Genomic DNA, 19,575 nt, shown 5'->3' on the forward strand with positions numbered 1-19,575 from the left:
GCTAAGCGTTTTTTTTTTTTAATTATTATACTTTAAGTTTTAGGGTACATGTGCACAACGTGCAGGTTTGTTACATATGTATACATGTGCCATGTTGGTGTGCTGCACCCATTAACTCGTCATTTAACATTAGGTATATCTCCCAACGCTATCCCTCTCCCCTCCCCCCTCCCCTCACCCAGTGCTAAGCATTTTAAATAAGTTTCTCATTTTAATTCCCACAATGGCCAGGTAAAGCAGATACTATCCTTATGCTCATTTCACACAGAAGGAAACTGAAGATTAGGAAAATTTAGTTTCTCAAGCTTTCATGGCTAATAGGAACAACTAAAATAACTGCAAATATTAGTGACTCACTGATAGCCCTCAATAATAAAAAAAGGCTGGGCGGGGTGTGGTGGCACTTTGGGAGGCTAAGGCAGGCAGATCACCTGATGCCAGGAGTGCAAAACCAGCCTGGCCAACACAGTGAAATCTCGTCTCTATTAAAAATACAAAAATTAGCTGGCCTTGGTGGCACACGCCTGTAATCCCAGATACTCGGGAGGATGAGACAGAAGACTTGCTTGAATCCAGGAGGCAGAGGTTGCAGTGAGCTGAGACTGAGACACTGCACTCCAGCCTGGGTGACAGAGCAAGACTCTGTCTCGAAAAAAATAATAATAATAGTAATAACAATAAAAGGCTGTCCTATATTTGTTTGGCTTTTTAGATGACAAATTAGTCATATTCTTTACCAGATTTATAGCAATAAGAATAGTTATCGGCCAGGAGCAGTGTCTCATGCCTGTAATTCCAGCACTTTGTGAGGCTGAGGCAGGCGGATCACCTAAGGTTAGGAGTTGGGAGACCACCCTGGCCAGTATGGCGAAACCCTGTCTCTACTAAAAATACAAAAAAATTAGCCGAGCGTGGTGGTGGGAGCCTGTAATCCCAGCTACTCAGAGGGCTGAGGCAGGAGAATCGCTTGAACCCGGGAGGCGGAGGTTATATTGAGCTGAGATCGTGCCACTGCACTCCAGCCTGGGTGACAGAGCAAGACTCCACCTCAAAAAAAAATAGTTCTCTATCAAAATTATATACATTACAATCTACACTAAAACAAAATCGCCGGGCATGGTGGCTCATGCCTGTAATCCCAGCACTTTGGGAGGTCGACGCAGGTGGATCACCTGAGGTCGGGAGTTTGAGATCAGCCTGACCAACATGGTGAAACCTCATCTCTACTAAAAATACAAAATTAGCCGGGTGTGGTGGCGCATGCTTGTAATCCCAGCTACTCGGAAGGCTGAAGGAGGAGAATCACTTGAACCCCCAGGAGGCAGAGGTTGCCATGAGCCAATATCGCGCTATTGCACTCCAACCTGGGCAACAAGTGCGAAACTCTGTCTTTAAAAAAAAAAAAAAATCTACACACAAAAATATACCTCTATAACATTCACACACATTTTTTTCTTTTTTTTTTTGAGATGAAGTCTTGCTCTGTTGCCCAAGCTGGAATGCAGTGGCGCAATCTCGGCTCAGTGCAACCTCTGCCTCCCAGGTTCAAGCAATTCTCCTGCCTCAAGCCTCCCGAGTAACTGGGATTACAGGCACCTACCACCACGCCCCGCTAATTTTTTAGGGTTTTTTTCTTTTGTTTTGTTTTTTTGAGACAGAGTCTTGCTCTGTCGCCCAGGCTACAGTGCAGTGGTACAATCTCCAATCACTGCAACCTCCACCTCCTGGATTCAAGCGATTCTCCTGCCTCAGCCTCCCGAGTAGCTGGGATTACAAGCACCCACCACCAGGCCTGGCTAATTTTTGAATTTTTAGTAGAGACGGGGTTTCACCATGTTGGCCAGGCTGGTCTTGAACTCCTGACCTCAGGTAATCCACCCAACTTGTCATCCCAAAGTGCTGTTATTACAGGAGTAAACCACTATGCCCGACCAGAAAATGGCTAGTTTCTTTTTCTTTTTTTTTTTTGAGATAGAGTCCCACTTTATTGCCCAGGCTGAAGTGCAGTGGTGCAATCTCGGCTTGCTGCAACCTCCGACCCCCAGGTTCAAGCAATTCTCTTGCCTTAGCCTCCCGAGCAGCTGGCATTACAGGCGCACCACCACACCCACCTAACTTTTTTGTCTTTTTAGTAGAGATGGGGTTTCACCATGTTGGCCAAGCTGGTCTCGAACTCCTGACCTCAGATGATCCGCCCACCTCAGCCTCCCGAAGTCCTGGGATTACAGGTGTGAGCCACCGAGCCTGGCCAGAATGGCTTGTTTTAATTCTCCTTGACCTCCTTCTATATTTCCGAGGAGTTTTAAACTTAACCAGCAGCTTTCAGAGTACCATCTTTAAAGATGATTTCTGTACATCGGTGTTGTTCAGGAAATAAAAAGTTAAAAAAAAAAAAATTTGTAGGCCGAGCATGGTGGCTCATGCCTGTAATCCCAACACTCTGGGAGGCCAAGGCGGGCAGATCACGAGGTCAGGAGTTCGAGACCAGCCTGGCCAATATGGTGAAACCCCGTCTCTACTAAAAATAGAAAAAGTAGCAGGGCACGGTGGCATGCACCTGTAGTCCCAGCTACTCAGGAGGTTGAGGTGGGAGAATCACTCGAACCCGGAAGGCAGAGGTTGCAATGAGCCGAGATCGCGCCACTGCACTCTAGCCTGGGTGACAGAGCAAGACTCCATCTCGAAAAAAAAAAAAGACAACTTGTGAAAAGATTTATTGATGAAAAGATTGACTCAAAAACCAATGTAAATATGTGGTCTTTTGCAAACAAATACAGTCAAGCATCACATAACGATATTTTGGACAATGACAATCACACACATAATGGTAGTCCCATAAGATTATATTACTATATTTTTATGTTTTTACTGTATCTTCTTTCTTTCTTTTTTTTTTTTTTTGAGACAGGGTCTAGTTCTGTTGTCAAGGCTGGAGTACAGTGGTGTGATCATGGCTTACTTCACCCTCAGCCTCCTGGGCTCAATAAATCCTCTTACCTTTGCTTCCCGAGTAGCTGGGACCATAGGCATGCACCTCCACACCTGGCTAATTTTTAATTTCTTTGTGGAGATAGGGGTCTCCCTATATTGCCCAGACTGGTCTCAAACTTCTGGGCTCAAGAGATCCTCCCGCCTTGGCCTCTCAAAGTGCTGGGACTACAAGTGTGACCCAGCATGCCTACTGCACCTTTTCTATGTTTAGATACACACTTACAATTATGTTACAACTATCTGCAGTATTCAGCATAGTAACATGCTGTACAGACTTGTACCCTAGGAGCAATAGAATATACCATATAGCCTAGGTGTGTAGCAGATGATACCATCTAGGTTTGTACAGTGACAAAATCACCCAGTGACACATTTCTCAGAATATATCCGTTTTTTTTTTTTTTTTTTTTTGAGACGGAGTCTTGCTCTGTCGCCCAGGCTGGAGTGCAGTGGCGCCATCTCTGCTCACTGCAAGCCCCGCCTCCCGGGTTCACGTCATTCTCCTGCCTCAGCCTCTCCAAGTAGCTGGGACTACAGGCGCCCGCCACCACGCCCGGCTAATTTTTTGTATTTTTAGTAGAGACGGGGTTTCACCGTGGTCTCGATCTCCTGACCTCGTGATCCGCCCACCTCGGCCTCCCAAAGTGCTGGGATTACAAGCGTGAGCCACCGCGCCCGGCCATCTCTGTTGTTTTGACTGTATATGTGTGGCTTTTATTTTTACCCCCCTTATTTGCAATTAGTTTTGCTTCCAGTATTTTGGGGTGCCAGAATCAATACATTGCAACTTACCACCAACAAATGTTCCTTTAAGTATCTACAATAGACTCCACCTCTGTATTAAAAATGAGGCTGTGGGACAGGCGCAGTGGCTCACACTTGTAATCTTAGCACTTTTTGAGGCCGAGGTGGGTGGACAGCCTGAGCTCAGGAGTTCAAGACCAGCCTGGGCAACATGGTGAAACCTCCTTCTACTAAAAATACAAAAAATGAGCCGGGTGTGGTGGCATGCACCTATAATCCCAGCTACTCGGGAGGCTGAGGCAGGAGAATTGCTTGAATCCGGGAGGTGGAGGTTGCAGTGAACCAAGGTGGTGCCACTGCACTCCAGTCTGGGTGACAAAGTGAGACCATCTTCAAAAAAAAAAAAAGCTTTGCCTGGAAAAATATTCTTGTAAATGCTTATGATGTTACCAAAATTCTTATAATGCTAACAAAATGCTTATAATGTTAATAAAAATTAAAAATTGATACAAAGTTGCCTATACAGTAGTCTCTCAACTTTGCAGAATAATATGTATAGAAAGATACATGAAAATGTTAACTGCAGGCCGGGCAGGGTGGCTCAAGCCTGTAATCCCAGCACTTTGGGAGGCCAAGGAAGGTGGATCATGAGGTCAGCAGATCGAGACCATCCTGGCCAACATGGTGAAACCCCATCTCTACCAAAAACACAAAAATTAGCTGGGCGTGGTGGCAGGTGGGACTACAAGTCCCAGCTACTCAGGAGGCTGAGGCAGGAGAATGGCTTGAACCCAGGAGGCAGAGGTTGCAATGAGCCGAGATGGTGCCACTGCACTCCAGCCTGGCGACAGAGTGAGACTCCATCCCCCCTCCCCCCAAAAAAGAAAAAAGTTAACTGCAGTTGTCTGTAAGTAGTAGAATTATAGGTTATTTTAAAATTATTTCATCTGGGCTGAGTGCGGTGGCTCACGCCTGTAATCCCAGCACTTTGGGAGGCCAAGATGGGCGGATCACCTGAGGTCAGGAGTTTGAGACCAGCCTTCACCATGGTGAAACCCCATCTCTACTAAAAATACAAAAATTAGCTGGGCGTGGTGGCAGGCACCTGTAATCCCAGGTACTCGGGAGGCTGAGGCAAGAGAACTACTTGAACCTGGGAGGTGGAGGTTGCAGTGAGCCAAGATTGCACCGTTGCACTCCAGTCTCGGCGACAAGAGCGAAACTTCATTAAAAAAAAAAAAAAAAGATTTCATCTGTTCTTGGTTTTCCCTGTATCTGGATTTAACCTTATCTTAGAATACCATAATAGGGACACTTTAAATACTACTACTGTAACAAATTATACTCAGATTTTTGTAGTGTTTTGAAAATGGGTAACAGAAGGGGAAGTGGGAGATAAAAGGAGCAATAACAGCTTTCTTTTCTTTTCCTTTTTTTTTTTTTCTGAGACAGTTTCACTCCTGTTGCCCAGGCTGGAGTGCAGTGGCACGATCTCGGCTCACTGCAACTTTTGTCTCCTGGGTTCAAGCAATTCTCTTGCCTCAGCCTCCCGAGTAGCTGAAATAACAGGCGCCCACCACCACACCCAGCTAATTTTTGTATTTTTAGTAAACACAGGTTTTCATCATATGGGTCAGGCTTGTCTCAAACTCCTGACCTCAGGTGATCCATCCACCTTGGCCTCCCAAAATGCTGGGATTATAGGTGTGAGCCACCACGCCTGGCCAACAGCTTTCTTTTCTTTGCTAAGCTACTAAGACTTCCTGTCTTGGTTTTTTGAAATAACTTTTGGGTGGTTTTTTTTTTTTTTTTTTTTTTTTTTGAGACAGTCTTCTTCTGTTGCTGAGGCTGGAGTGCAGTGGTGCCATCTTGGCTCACTGCAACCTCCACCTCCCAGGTATAAGCAATTCTCCTGCCTCAGCCTCCAGAGTAGCTGGAATTACAGGTGCATGCCACCACACCTGGCTAATTTTTTTTTATATTTTTAGTAGAGACAGGGTTTTGCCATGTTGAAGGCTGGTCTCGAACTCCTGATCTCATGTGATCCACCCGCCTTGGCCTCCCAAAGTGCTGGGATTACAGGCGTGAGCCACTGTGCCCAGCCACCAACTAGTATCTTAATTAGGTACCAGGATCTTACCATTTGCTCTTGAAGGAGCAGAGACTTGCTTTTGTCAGTGTCCTGAGAAATACTGAATCAGAATACCAAAAGGTACATGAAAGCCAACATAGTCATTTTATAGTGAACTAGAACACACAGACTAAAATACTGGCATTTCTCACTGTAGACACCTCCAGTACCTCAACTAATTCCCCTTTGATAATGTACAAAGATGAAGTTTTTGGACTTACAAAGCTTAAAGACCAGGCCCTGACTTCGGCAATGTCATCAAGGTGGTGCCACTCTGTGAGGCCTGAGTGGCCAGCTGACATCACTACATGACATTTTGATCAGTTATCTCTACTTATGTTTTTGTTTTTGAGATGGAGTCTCGCTCTGTCGCCCAGGCTGGAGTGCAGTGGTGTGATCTTGGCTCACTGCAACCTCTGCCTCCCCGGCTCAAGCAATTCTCCTGCCTCAGCCTCCCAAGTAGCTGAGACTACAGGCGCCCGCTACCACACCTGGCTAATTTGTATTTTTTTAGTAGAGACGGGGTTTCACCATATTGGCCAGGCTGGATCTCTACTTATAACAAACAGAAAGGCCAATGCTGTAGAAATAGGACAAGTGATGAAAGACATAATAGAAGTGAAATCTAAAAATGAATACACAAATAGAACTTATATTTTTCTTGTTTTGTTTTTAGGGGTAGTAACCTAAGTATCAGCCACCAAAGGAAAGAGGAAAGCATAAATCCATGAGGGCAGTGATCTATTTCCTTGAACACAGAATCTAGGACCTAGAAGTTTCTCAGCCCTACAGTAGGCACCCAATAAATATTTATTGAGTGAATGAACAAATGAATATTTAAGGACAGTGGGAGTTAATTTCTTTGGTATTTACATCTTAGTACCAAGGACTCCAGCGAGCTATAGAGAACTATTCTTAATGATTTCAACATCAGCTAGGCCAAGTTGGCTGTAAACATTATCTGATTTCCTGAAGACAATGAACAGCTTTCTAGCCTTTAACTTATTCAAACATTAAGAGTTACAGACAATCCTTGCATTCCTACACAGAACTTCCTTTTCTCTGAAAACAGAGGGTAGAGCCCAAACTTAACCACAAGAGGAGAAACTGCTACATTTTGGCAGTTTTGACAGAATAACTTAAAAACATTTTTATTCTTCTTCCTTCTAAATGTTCATACAACATGATTTCTCAACACGAGACAAATTTCATGCTAGAGTTTAAAGGATAAGAAACTAAAGCAAAGATAAATGATAGGCCGGATGCAGTGGCTCACACCTGTAATACCAGTACTTTGGGAGGCCGAGGCAAGAGGATTGCTTGAGCTCAAGAGTTAGAAATCGGCCTGGCAGCTGGGCACGGTGGCTCACCCAGGCACAGTGGTAATCCCAGCACTTTGGGAGGCTGAGGTGGGCAGGATCACCTGAGGTGAGGACTTCAAGGCCAGCCTGGCCAACATGGTGAAACCCTGTCTCTAGTAAAAATACAAAAAGTAGATGGGCATGGTGGCAGACGCCTGTAATCCTGGCTATGCGGGAGGCTGAGGCAGGAGAATCTCTTGAATCCAGGAGGTGGAGGTTGCCGTGAGCCTAAGGTTGCAGGGAGCTGAAGGTTGCAATGAGCCAAGATTGTGCCACTTCACTCCAGCCTGGGCAAAAGAGCAAGACTCTCTCAAAAAAAAAAAAAAAGAAAAAGAAACCGGTCTGGGAAACACAGGAAGACATCATCTCTACTAAAAAAATCAAACGAAATTAGGCAGGCGTGGTGATGTGTACCTAGAGCCCCAGCTACTTGGGGATCTGAGACAGGAGGATGGCTTGAGCCTAGGAAGTCGAGGCTGCAGTGAGTACTGATCATGCCATTGCACTCCAGCTTGGGTGACAGAGCAAGACTCTGGCTCAAAAAAAAAAAAAAAAAAAGAGGCTGGGTGCGGTGGCTCAAGCCTGTAATCCCAACACTTTGGGAGGCCAAAGTGGGTGTTCATCTGAGCCCAAGAGGCTGGACAACATGGCGAAACCCCATCTCTACCAAAAATACAAAAAATTAGCCAGGTGTGATGGCACGTGCCTGTAGTCCCAGCTACTCAGCACACCGAGATGGGAGGATCACTTGAGCCTGAGAGGCAGAGCTTGCAGTGAGCCGAGATTGTGCCACTGCACTCCAGCCTGGGTGACAGAGTGAGGTCCTGTCTCAAAAAAAAAAAAAAAAGGATGCCAAGAGTTTCAGAAAAGGTTAAACAAAAAGTTAACATGTGATCCACCAATTCCTAGCTATATTCTAAAACAACTGAAAACATGTCCACACAAAAAGTTGTCTACAAATTCTTTATAGAAGCATTATTCATAATAGTCAAAAGTGGAAATAATCCAAATGTCCATTGATGAATGGATAAATAAAATGTGGTATATCTACATAACAATTATTCAGCCATAAAAAGGTCTAAAGTACTGTTACATGCTACCACATCAATGAACCTTGAAACATTATTCTAAGTCAAAGAAGTCAGTCACAAGGGGCTACATACTGTATGAGTTCATTTATACGAAATGACCAGAATAGGCAAATCCATAGAGACAAAGTAGTTTTGTGGTTGCCAGGGGGTATGGGAGTGACAGCTAAGGAGTTCTTTTGGGGGTGATGAATATATACTTGAATTAGACACTGGTGATGGTTGGACAACTCTATGAATATACTAAAAACCATTGAATTGTAAACTTTAAGGCATGACTTTTATGGCATGTGAATTATATCTCAATAAAAAAGTCACATGCCAGGTAGCACAGTGGCTCATACCTGTAATTCCATCACTGGAAGGCTGAGGTGGGAGGATATTTTGAGCCCAGGAGTTGGAGACCAGCCTGGGAAATGTAACAAAACCCTGTCTGCACCCCACCAAAAAAAAAGAAAATAAATCATATGCCAAAAAGATATAAAATCAGCAAGTAAAAAATACAGACAACAGGTGGCATCCCTTCCTCTCTGCTCTTCTCATGCTTCTCCCACGCAAAATCGTTGACTAAAGTGCCATATATTTTACATAGTTATTCTGAAAATGACTAGAACCCTAAAAATATCCAAACCACCAAACAAAAGCAGCTGCTTATTTTGATAATATTTTTGTACCATAGACTTTCCTTAAAATGCAAGTTGACAGAGGACTTATGCCACAAACCCAAACATGCACAATCCACTAGAGTTAGCTTCGAGAGATGCTGTTGTAACTGCCACTGGCACAAAAGACATTCCCAAAGGAGACTCACACTCACAAAAGAGAACTACATTATTACTCAGTCTAGTCAGAAGGCAATGTCATCAGAAACCTAATTGTGATGGATGTTCATTTAGTGTTTTCTGTCTCAAGCCCAAGACAATTGGCCTCAAAAACAAAACAAAACAAAACAAAGCTCATAATAAACTAAACTACAGAAAAGCGTGTCCTGTATTTAAATTGTTGGATATAAAACTGAAAAAAATGTAGGTTTGAAAATTGAATACTGAACCATCTAGGATGTAATCACATGTTTTTTTTAATGCATCCAATATCACGAGAAATTAATTACTCCCAGGTGCTAAACTCACTCATTTAGTGTCAACTCTGATTCTTAATTGCTAATACAAAAACAATAATCATGGTCATATATAATACATCTTAACTGACTGAAATGTTAGACGGTATTTTAATATCTTTCTTCTTATACAATGTCTTACATCTAGAGTCCCTATTTCAAAAGAGCAGAAGGAATAATGCAGATATTTTCAAAGAGAAATAGAGATGAGCGCATTGAAAGGCCTTGAAAAGTATTCACCAAATCAGCATAATCATATCTAGATTCTGCTTCTGGTTTCGCTACTAAAATACAAATGATGTCTGGCCTACACTGGCTTTACAAATATTTTTAAATATATAAAACCCGGCCGGGCGCGATGGCTCACGTCTGTAATCCCAGCACTTTGGGAGGCTGAGGCAGGTGGATCACGAGGTCAGGAGTTCAAGATCATCCTGGCCAACTTGGTGAAACCTCCTCTCTACTAAAAATACAAAAATTAGCCGGGTGTGGTGGCGCAGACCTGTAATCCCAGCTACTCAGGAGGCTGAGCGCTTGAATCCGGGAGGCGGAGGTTGTTGCAGTGAATCGAAATAGTGCCACTGCACTCCACCCTGAGCGACACAGTGAGACTCCGTCTCAAAAAAAAAAAACAGATTATATATATACATACTTATATATGTTTGTATATGTTATATATATATATAAAACCCAAAACACGTTGAGTCCTTAATGATGAGAATATCCAAAGACGCTGTTAGCACAGCACTTTTCTATCATTTTCAGGTTCTATGCAGCAAGGAAGTGCTAAGACGACCATCTAGATTAATATCAAGTATGACCCAGAGAAATTCAGATGGAATCCCACTCACTCAAAAAGCACTTATTAAGCAGCTGCGTTAATAGTAGCCTGAAGATTATCCGTCCTATCTCCAATTGGCAGCGGGTTATATCTTTTTCTATATATGTTCGAGGGTATAGAGAAACCATATGGCTTTCCTGTATCTTTGATAACTCTTGCCCTGTGAAACAGATAACTGCACCACTTGAAAGTATATTTAGCTTTTCCTTTCAGCACTCCTCTCTTAAAATCTATTTTTCCATTTCTCTATACCTTTGTATTCCCTCTCAAGGAAAATGAAATCATTTTCTTTCTGCTCTTCCGACATAGCTTCACCTTCACCTTAAATTTTAAACCTTCTAGAACGGGATTACTCTAAATGATTTTTTAAAAAGCATTCAAGATCGTATGACATATTATTCAGGCATTAACCGCATTTATTTAGTGTCAACGCTACTGCTTCTCAATCCCTACCTCTCCCTCACTCTCGCCCCTTAGTCCTCCCCTTCCAATACCCATTTTGTCTCCACTTTCAGCTCTTCCAGGTCACTGTCCCACCTTTTCCTCAGACTCTCTAAAATCAATGTCTACCCACCGCAGGTTTCACCAAATAGTCTCCTCCTCCCCCGACTCATCACTACCCGCACGACCCCCTCGGATTCTGCTCTGGTCCCTCACTCTCCCAAACTTCGGACGCCACCGCTACTCCCATCGCTGCCCCACAGTTTAGTGAACGCTCCTCACACCCTCCCTCCACCCCCAAAACTTCCCCTTACGACCTCCCCAACTCCCACCTTCCCCGTTCCCAGACTCCACTAGGTCTTCTTTCAAATGAATGCCTCTTCCCTCCTCCAGAGTTTTCGGACACTCCCACCCCTCAAAGCCCTCCCTGCCCTCGACCGGCACCCGCGCCACCCCCGGGCCCACAGCGTCCCTGTGGGTGTGGCCCTCCGACCTGCCTCCGCGCCTCCCGCAGCCCCTCAAGCCGGTGACCCAGCTCCCGCCGGTAGCTCTGCGCTGCCTCCACGTTTTCGCGGGCCTCCTGCAGCAGCAGCTCAGGCTCCAGCTCCATCGCCCCCCTCATCTGGCCGCGCGGCCGGTGACACCTAGCGCGGGTTCCCGACTATGCCGAGCGCCTCCGAGCGGCCCGGCGCTGCCTCGCTCAGGCGGAAGCACCGCCCCGCCCCGCCCCGCCGCGCCACGCCCCACGACGACCTTGATTGACGGTCGCACGGCGGCGCCTCGCGCGGGTGGCGTCCGGGTCCCAGCGCCGCCCGCCCCGCAGCTCACCCCGCCTCTTCCGTGCTGCGGCACAACGCCGCTGGCTGGGCCTCTTTGGGAAACGTGCTGAGGCCTGGCAAGGTTGATAACCAGCACCTTGCCAAGTGCTTCTCACAGCTCATCGCATTCTTGCCTGACCTTCAGCCCTACCTGTATCTCCATTGCTCAGACGAGGAAATTGAGGGATAAAGGGGGGAATCGGCCCGGCGCGGTGGCTCACACCTGCAGTCCCAGTACTTTGGGAGGCTGAGGCGGGCAGATGCCTTGAGCTCTGGAGTTCGAGACCAGCCTGGGCAACACGGCGAAACCCTCTCTCACCAAAAATACTACTACTATTACTATTACTACTACTACTACTGCTACTACTAGCAACACGTAGTGGAGCACGCCTGTGGTCCCAGCTAGCTACTCGTGAGGCTGAGTTGGGTGGATCGCTTAAGCCGGGGGGCCGAGGCTGTAGTGAGCTGTGATGGAGCCACTGCACTCCAGCCTGGGCGACAGAGCCAGACCCTGTCTCTAAATAAAAAATACTTTTTTTAAATTAACAATTTTAAAAAGTAGCGAATCGACTTTTCCAAGCTGCAAGATTTGAGCCCAGATCTGATGACAAAGCCCCGGTCCTTAAGAGCAGAGCAGGCCTTAGGGGAGGTTACTAAGACCCAGGTGTCAGCGGGGAGCGGTGGCTCACGCCTGTAATCCCAGCACTTTGGGAGGCCGAGACGGGTGGATCACTGAGGTCAGAGGTTCAAGAGCAGCCATGGCCAACCTGGTGAAACCTCATCTCTACTAAAAATACAAAAATTAGCCGGGTGTGGTGGTGGGCGCCTGTAATCCCAGCTACTCGAGGGCTGAGGCAGGATAATTGCTTGAACAGGGAGGCAGAGGTTGCAGTGAGCCAAGATTGTGCCACTGCACTCCAACCTGGGCAACAAAATGAGACTCGGTCTCAAAAAACAACAAAACCCACTTGTCACCACCCAGAAGCTCGTGGACGAATGAGGGATCCAAGAGAGAGGCCCAAGAGATGACCAGCAGGACAGCAATTCTGGCACAAGTTCAAGAAGGGTGTTGGCAGGTGTTATCTGTAAGGACCGTAGTGAATAAGCTGGGCTTAGGCTTGCCGGACCAGAAGGTATCTGTCACAATAGGTGTGACTGTATGTAATAAAACCTTATGGGCAGGGCGTGGTGGCTCACACCAGTAATCTTGGGAAGCTGAGGCGGGAGGATTGCTTGAGCCCAGGAGTTTGAGACCAGCCTTTGCAACATGAGGAGACCTCATCTCTACAAAAAGATTTAAAATAATAATTAGCCGCGTGTGTGGCGCCCTCCTGTGGTCCCACCAATTCAGGAGGCTGAGGTGGGAGGATTCCTTGAGCCTAGGAGTTAGAGACCAACCTGGGTAACATAGCAAGACCCTATGTCTACAAAAATAAAAATAAATAAATAAGTAAAATTACAAGGAAAACTTCCATAAAACCAAGACACGAATCTTGGTCTCATTCAACTTTGTTTTCTTAGTCTGATGGAAGGCAAGAAGTGTGTATCTAATATATCTACACTATACCCAAAAACAAAACAAATAAGAAAATTGAAGGAAATATTCTAAAACTGCTTACCCCTAGACTTGACATTTTTAGATGCATTGTTTTTAAATTTAGAGCATGAGTTCCTAAAGAGTAAATGCTCTCGTCCGTCACAGAGAGGAAGCTGGTTTAGAAGTAGATGTCAGCTAGCCATATACAGAGATATCTCCATGGCATCACATTGGTCTAGAACTGACTTTTCAAGTGTACCCGGAGGGTTCCAGGGGACAGCCTCTTGCTAATAGGACTCACAAGAAACAAACTAAGCAGCTTGCCAATTTATTTATTTACAATAGGAATATAAATGTTGAAAAAATCACAATAGCTGGAAAATCAAGTTATAACCAGGGAGTTGGATTCAGATCAGAATACACTGGTCATCTGGTCAGCAAAGGCTTTTTCCCTCTCCTGTCTCCAGCCTCTTCTCAGAAAGCTCCTAACTGGGCTGGGCGTGGTGGCTCACGCTTGTAATCCTAGCACTTTGGGAGGCCGAGGTGGGTGGATCACGAGGTCAGGAGTTCAAGAACAGCCTGACCAACAGGGTGAAACCTCATCTCTACTGAAAATACAAAAAATTGGCCGGGCGTGGTGGTGGCATGCACCTGTAATCCCAGCTACTCAGGAGGCTGAGGCAGGAGAATTGCTTGAACCCAGGAGGCAGAGGTTGCAGTGAGCTGAGATAGTGCCACTGCACTCCAGTCTGAGCGACACAGCAAAACTCCGTCTCAAAAAAAAAAAAAAAAAAAAGAAAGCTCCTAACTGTACTGGACACACAGTTGACAATTTTTTGCTCTCTGACTCCACCTTTCATTCCAGCTTTTTTTTGAGACAGGGGCTCGCCTGTCACCTGTCACACAGGCTGGAGTGCAGTGACACAATCAGGATTCACTGCACCCTTGATCTCCTGGGCTCAAACGATTCTCCCACCTCAGTCTGCCTAGTAGGTAGGATTATAGACACCTGCCAGTAGACCCAGATACTTTTTAAATTTTGTTTGTTTGTTTGTAGAGTCTCCCTCTGTTGTCCAGGCTGGAGTGTAGTGGCACCATCTCGGCTCACTGCAACCTCCACCTCCTGGATTCAAGCAATTCTCCTGTCACAGCCTCCAGAGTAGCTGGGATTACGGGCGCCCACCACTACACCCAGCTAATTTTTGTGTTTTCTTTTTTTGTTTTTGTTTTTGTTTTTTTGAGATGGAGTCCTGCACTGTCACCCAGGCTGGAGTACAGTGGCACGATCTCGGTTCATTGCAACCTCTGCCTCCCTGGTTCAAGCGCTTCTCCTGCCCCATTCTCCTGAGTAGCTGGGATTACAGGCACTGGCCACCACTCTTGGCTAATTTCTTGTATTTTTAGTAGAGACGGGGTTTCACTATGTTGGTCAGGCTGGCCTTGAACTCCTGACCTTGTAATCCGCCTGCCTCAGCCTCCCAAAGTGCTGGGATTACGGGCGTGAGCCACCATGCCTGGCTCTAATTTTTATATTTCAGTAGACATGGGATTTCACCAAGTTGGCCAGGCTGGTCTTGAACTCCTGACCTCAAGCAATCCATCTGTCTTGGCCTCCAAGTGTTGGGATTACAGGTGTGAGCCACTGCACCCAGTCTTAATTTTTTTTTTTTTTTTTTTGAGATGGAGTCTTGCTCTGCTACCCAGGCTGGAGTGCAGTGGCACGATCTCGGCTCACTGCAACCTCCGCCTCCCGGGTTCAAGCAATTCTCCTGCCTCAGCCTCCCGAGTAGCAAGGACTAGAGCCGTGAGCCACCACTCCCATTAATTTTTGTAGTTTTAGTAGCGATGGGGTTTCCCCATGTTGGCCAGGCTGATCTTGAACTCCTGACTTCAGAGGATCCACCTGCCTCAGTCTCCCAAAGTGCTGGGATGATAGTCGTGAGCCACTGCTCCCGGCCTCAGCCTTAAAGTTTTTTTTTTTTTTTGTAGAGGCAGGGCCTCTGTATGTTTCCCAGGCTGATCTAGAACTCGTGGGCTCAAGCAGTTCCCTGCCTTGGTCTTCCAAAGTGCTCTGATTATAGGCCTGAGCCACTATGCCCCACCCATATTTTTTCTTTATTTTCTTCCTTTCTTTAATTTTTTTGAGACAGAGTCTCACTCTCATGTCATCCAGGCTGGAGTGCAGTGGCGCGATATTGGCTAACTGTGACCTCTGCCTCCTGGGTTCAAGTGATTCTCAGCCTCCTGAGTAGCTAGGATTACAGGCGTGTGCTACCACACCCGGCTAATTTTGTATTTTTAGTAGAGATGAGTTTTTCACTATGTTGGTCAGGCTGGTCTCGAACTCATGACCTAAGGTGATCCGCCTGCCTTGGCCTCCCAAAGTGCTGGGATTACAGGCATGAGCCACCCCGCCCAGCCAACAATAACGATTTTTAAAAGTAGGTGTTACGCCGGGCGCGGTGGCTCACGCTTGTAATCCCAGCACTTTGGGAGGCCGAGGCGGGCGGATCACGAGGTCAGGAGATCGAGACCACGGTGAAACCCCGTCTCTACTAAAAATAGAAAAAATTAGCCGGGCGTGGTGGCGGGTGCCTGTAGTCCCAGCTACTCGGAGAGGCTGAGGCAGGAGAATGGCATGAACCCGGGAGGCAGAGTTTGCAGTGAGCCGAGATTGTGCCACTGCACTCCAGCCTGGGTGACAGAGCAAGACTCCGTCTCAAAAAAAAAAAAAAAAAAAAAAGTAGGTGTTAGACAGATGGGGAAGATAATCTAAAATGACATGGGCACTCTGTAAACTGAATTGCTTTACAATGTGAGAGTTCATTTAGATTAAAATTGATAAAAGCCATGAGCTCCTAAATAAGGGTTGGTAAAATACTATGTATCTAAAAATACTCAGTGGAAATGCTTAACAACTTAATGCAGTTTAAATGCTTTGTAACTCAGAAGAATAAAAAGCACTAGAGAATACCCTGTATAACCCAACAATCCCATTTCTAGATGTGAATCCTAGAGAAACATTACATGTGTTGAAGAAAACATGGACAAGACTGTTCATTGCCTCAGCATTTGAATAACACAAAATTGGAGACAATTTAAATATTCATCAGTAAGGAAATGGATACAGGTGGCTCACCTGTAGTCCCAGTACTTTGGAAGGCCAAAGAGGGAGGATTGCTTGAGCCCAGGAAGTTCCAGACCAGCCTGGGCAACATGGCAAAACCCTGTCTTCTACAGAAAATACAAAAATTATCCGGGCATTATGGCGAACGTGTTATCCCAGCAAATTGGGAGGTTGAGGTGGGGGGATCTCTTGAGCCAGGGATGTGGAGGCTGCAGTGAGCAGTGATCGTGCTACTGCACTCCAGCCTGGGTGACAGAGTGAGACCCTGTCTCAAAAAAATAATAATAATACAACCTGGGCAACATGGCAAAACCTCTTCTCTACAAATACAAAAAATCAGCTGGGCGTGGTGGCACACTCCTGTAGTCCCAGCTACTTGGGAGGCTGAAGTGGGAGGATTGCTTGAGCCTGGAAGTTTGAGGCTGCAGTGAGCAGAGATCATGCCACTGCACTCAAGCTTGGTGACATAGTGAGACCCTGTCTCAAACACAAAAACAAAACAACAGCAACAAAAATGATAATAATAAGGAAATGAATAAATAAAATGTGTTGCATAGATAGAATGCTCAGGAAAGAAAGGGAATGAATCAAATCTATATGTATTGTGGATGGCTTTTGAAAAAAATGTTGAGTGAGGCTGGGTGTGATGGCTCACGCCTGTAATCCCAGCACTATGGGAGGCCCAGGCGGGCAGATCACGAGGTCAGGAGTTCAAGACCAGCCTGACCAACATGGTGACCCATCTCTACTAAAAATACAAAAAAAACACAAAAATTAGCCAGGCATGGTGGCACGAGCCTGTAATCCTAGCTACTCAGGAGGTTGAGGCAGGAGAATTGCTTGAACCCGAGAGGTGGAGGTTGCAGTGAGCCAAGATCGCACCATTGCATTTCAGCCTGGGCGACAGAACCAGACTCCGTCTCAAAAAAAAAAAAAAAAAAAAAAAAGTTGAGTGAAAAAAAGCAAATTGGCTGGGCACAGCGGCTCACTCCTGTAATCTCAGCATTTTGGGAGGCCAAGGCAGGTAGATCACCTGAGGCCAGGAGTTCCAGACCAGCCTGGCCAAGATGGTGAAACCCTGTCTCTTAAAAATACAATTAGCTGGGCGTGGTGGTATGCACCTGTAGTCCCAGCTACTTAGGAGGCTGAGGCAGGAGAATCGCTTGAACCAGGGAGGTGGAGGTTGCAGTGAGCAGAGATGGCACCACTGCACTCTGGCCTGGGTGACAGAGCCAGATTCCATCTCAAAAAAAACAAACTAACAAACAAAAAAGAAACCCAGCAAATTGCTGGTGGGGCGCGGTGCCAGACGCAGTGGCTCAAGCCTGTAATCCCAGCACTTTGGGAAGCCGAGTTGAGCGGATCACCTGAGGTCAGGAGTTCGAGACCAGCCTGGCCAACATGGTGAAACCCCGTCTCTACTACAATACAAAAATTAGCCCCGCGTGGTGGCACGCGCCTGTAGTCTCAGCTACTCCGGAGGCTGAGGCAGGAGAATCGCTTGAACCCGGGAGGCGGAGATTGCAGTGATTTGAGATCGTGCCACTACACTTCAGCCTGGTGCAACAGAGGGAGACTCCGTCTCAAGCAAACAAACAAACAACAACAACAAAAACGATGCACTCAAACAAATGTAACATGCTATATTTAATGTATTTGCAACTTTAACGTAAAAAAAAAGAGCTGTTTTACCAAGGACCCGCCAACATGGGGCGCGTTCGCACCAAAACCGTGAGGTAAAGAAGGCGGCTCGGGTCATCATAGAAAAGTACTACATGCTCCTGGGCAAAGACTTCCACACGAACAAGCGCGTGTGCGAGGAAATCACCATTATACCCAGCAAGAAGCCCCGCAACAAGATAGCAGGCTATGTCATGCATCTGATAAAGCGGATTCAGAGGGGGCCAGTGAGAGAGAGGTATCTCCATGAAGCTGCAGGAGGAGGAGAGAGAAAGGAGAGACAATTGTGTTCCCGAGGTCTTAGCTCTGGATCAGATCATTGAAGTAGAATCCTGACACTAAGGAAATGCAGAAACTTTTGGACTTCGGCAGTCTGTCCAACCTGTAGGTCACTCAGCCTACAGTTGAGATGAATTTCAAAATGCCTCGGGGAGCTGTTTGAGTCTTTCTGTAATGCTGTAATGTTTTCAATAAACCTGGGACAATGAAAAAAAAGAAAAAAGAAAAAGTAAAGGCTAACCAAACCCATGAAAACAATGCAAATGATGCATGAGATCAGAAACCAGCAAACTACTGGTAGGTACCCTGCGAGGGCTGAACGCAGGCCAAACAGATGAAGCAATGACTCGGCTGTTCGAGAGGACGAAATCCACAGAAAGAAATGCCTCCTTAGTCGAATAGGTACTTCGACTTTTATAGGTATAAAAGTTGAATTTCGGATCCTGAGAGGACGTATATTGAGGTAGAAAGCTCGCCCAAATATTAGCATTTTACTGTGCATGGTAACAATGTAAATCAATTATTTCCTTTTTCTGCATTTTTCAAATTTCGCCTTTAAAGAGGGGCTAGCCTAGGGCGTTAAAAGTCTAAATTTTAATTCTGTCAACAACTGACTAGGTGACTTAGTGAAATCACGTCCTCAACGGTGAAACTGATAGGACAGAAGTTCAAATTTCCAAGTTCCCGGGTTGGCTTTCAATTCCACGGTGCAATGGTTCCGCCTCCCGCGAGTTCTCCAAGGGAGTCATTTTGGCCCTCTCGGCTCACCGTCCGCGCAGCCTCAGGAAGCAGCCGTAAACTCCGCCCCTTGCGCTCAGGACGGCGCGAAAACCCAATTGACAAGAATTCCCTCCGAATCTCTGTGGTCCGATCTGCAGTCCACTTACTTTCCCCGCCCGGGCCCGGTCCCGAGCGCTCAGCCTGAAGCGCTGCTTTCGAGGGCACCTTGCATACCCTGGCCGCGCCTCAGGGATCTCGCTGCCCGCGCTTTCTCATTGCCCCTTTCCGTGTTCGACTCGGCTGATCTGGGCCCAGCCTCCTCTCCCGCTCTCTGTCGGTGGGCGCGGGAGAATTCGAAACGGCTCAGCAGAATCCCAGCAGCTTGCTGCTACTGGAGCGGGCCGCCTCCATGGCGTCCATGGCCTCCAGGCAGGCCGGGCTGGACCGCGTAAGGTCCTAGGAGACGGGATTCCGGGAAGCGGGGAGTATGGTGGGGGTCCTGGCCATGGCGGCTGCAGCTGCTCCCCCTCCCGTGAAGGACTACGAGATTGAGGTGAGGTCGAGTCGAGGATCTGTTGAGTTCCTTCCTCTATGTTTTGGGGGATTGGAAGGTGGGTCTTGGGGGAAGGTGATCCTGACTTTCCCTCTGTAAGGGGAAAGGTGGGACATTGTGAGGACCCACAGCTGTGACACATTGTGT

The 19,575-nt window shown here is 46.5% G+C and overlaps 2 protein-coding genes and 1 pseudogene across 4 annotated transcripts in view; 2 read left to right on the top strand and 1 right to left on the bottom strand.

Annotated features, from left to right (window-relative positions):
- Positions 1 to 11,483, bottom strand: part of CRLF3 (cytokine receptor like factor 3) — a 51,928-nt gene extending 40,445 nt beyond the window's left edge. Inside the window, exon 1 of the mRNA XM_055257611.2 lies at positions 11,208 to 11,483. Coding sequence (XP_055113586.1) covers positions 11,208 to 11,336 — 129 coding nt within the window. The 5' untranslated portion in view covers positions 11,337 to 11,483. The remainder of the gene's footprint in view (positions 1 to 11,207) is intronic.
- A 6,420-nt stretch (positions 11,484 to 17,903) lies between these two features.
- On the top strand, positions 17,904 to 18,808 carry LOC129470156 (small ribosomal subunit protein eS17-like; annotated as a pseudogene).
- Positions 18,809 to 18,933: 125 nt separating this feature from the next.
- The window catches only part of ATAD5 (ATPase family AAA domain containing 5), a 67,080-nt gene continuing 66,438 nt past the window's right edge, over positions 18,934 to 19,575 (top strand). For all 3 annotated transcript variants that reach the window (XM_055257598.2, XM_055257599.2, XM_055257600.2), the window contains exon 1: positions 18,934 to 19,428. In XM_055257598.2, coding sequence (XP_055113573.2) covers positions 19,363 to 19,428 — 66 coding nt within the window. In that variant the 5' untranslated portion in view covers positions 18,934 to 19,362. The remainder of the gene's footprint in view (positions 19,429 to 19,575) is intronic.

This window comes from Symphalangus syndactylus, chromosome 20 (assembly GCF_028878055.3).
Source record: "Symphalangus syndactylus isolate Jambi chromosome 20, NHGRI_mSymSyn1-v2.1_pri, whole genome shotgun sequence".
NCBI lineage: Eukaryota > Metazoa > Chordata > Mammalia > Primates > Hylobatidae > Symphalangus > Symphalangus syndactylus.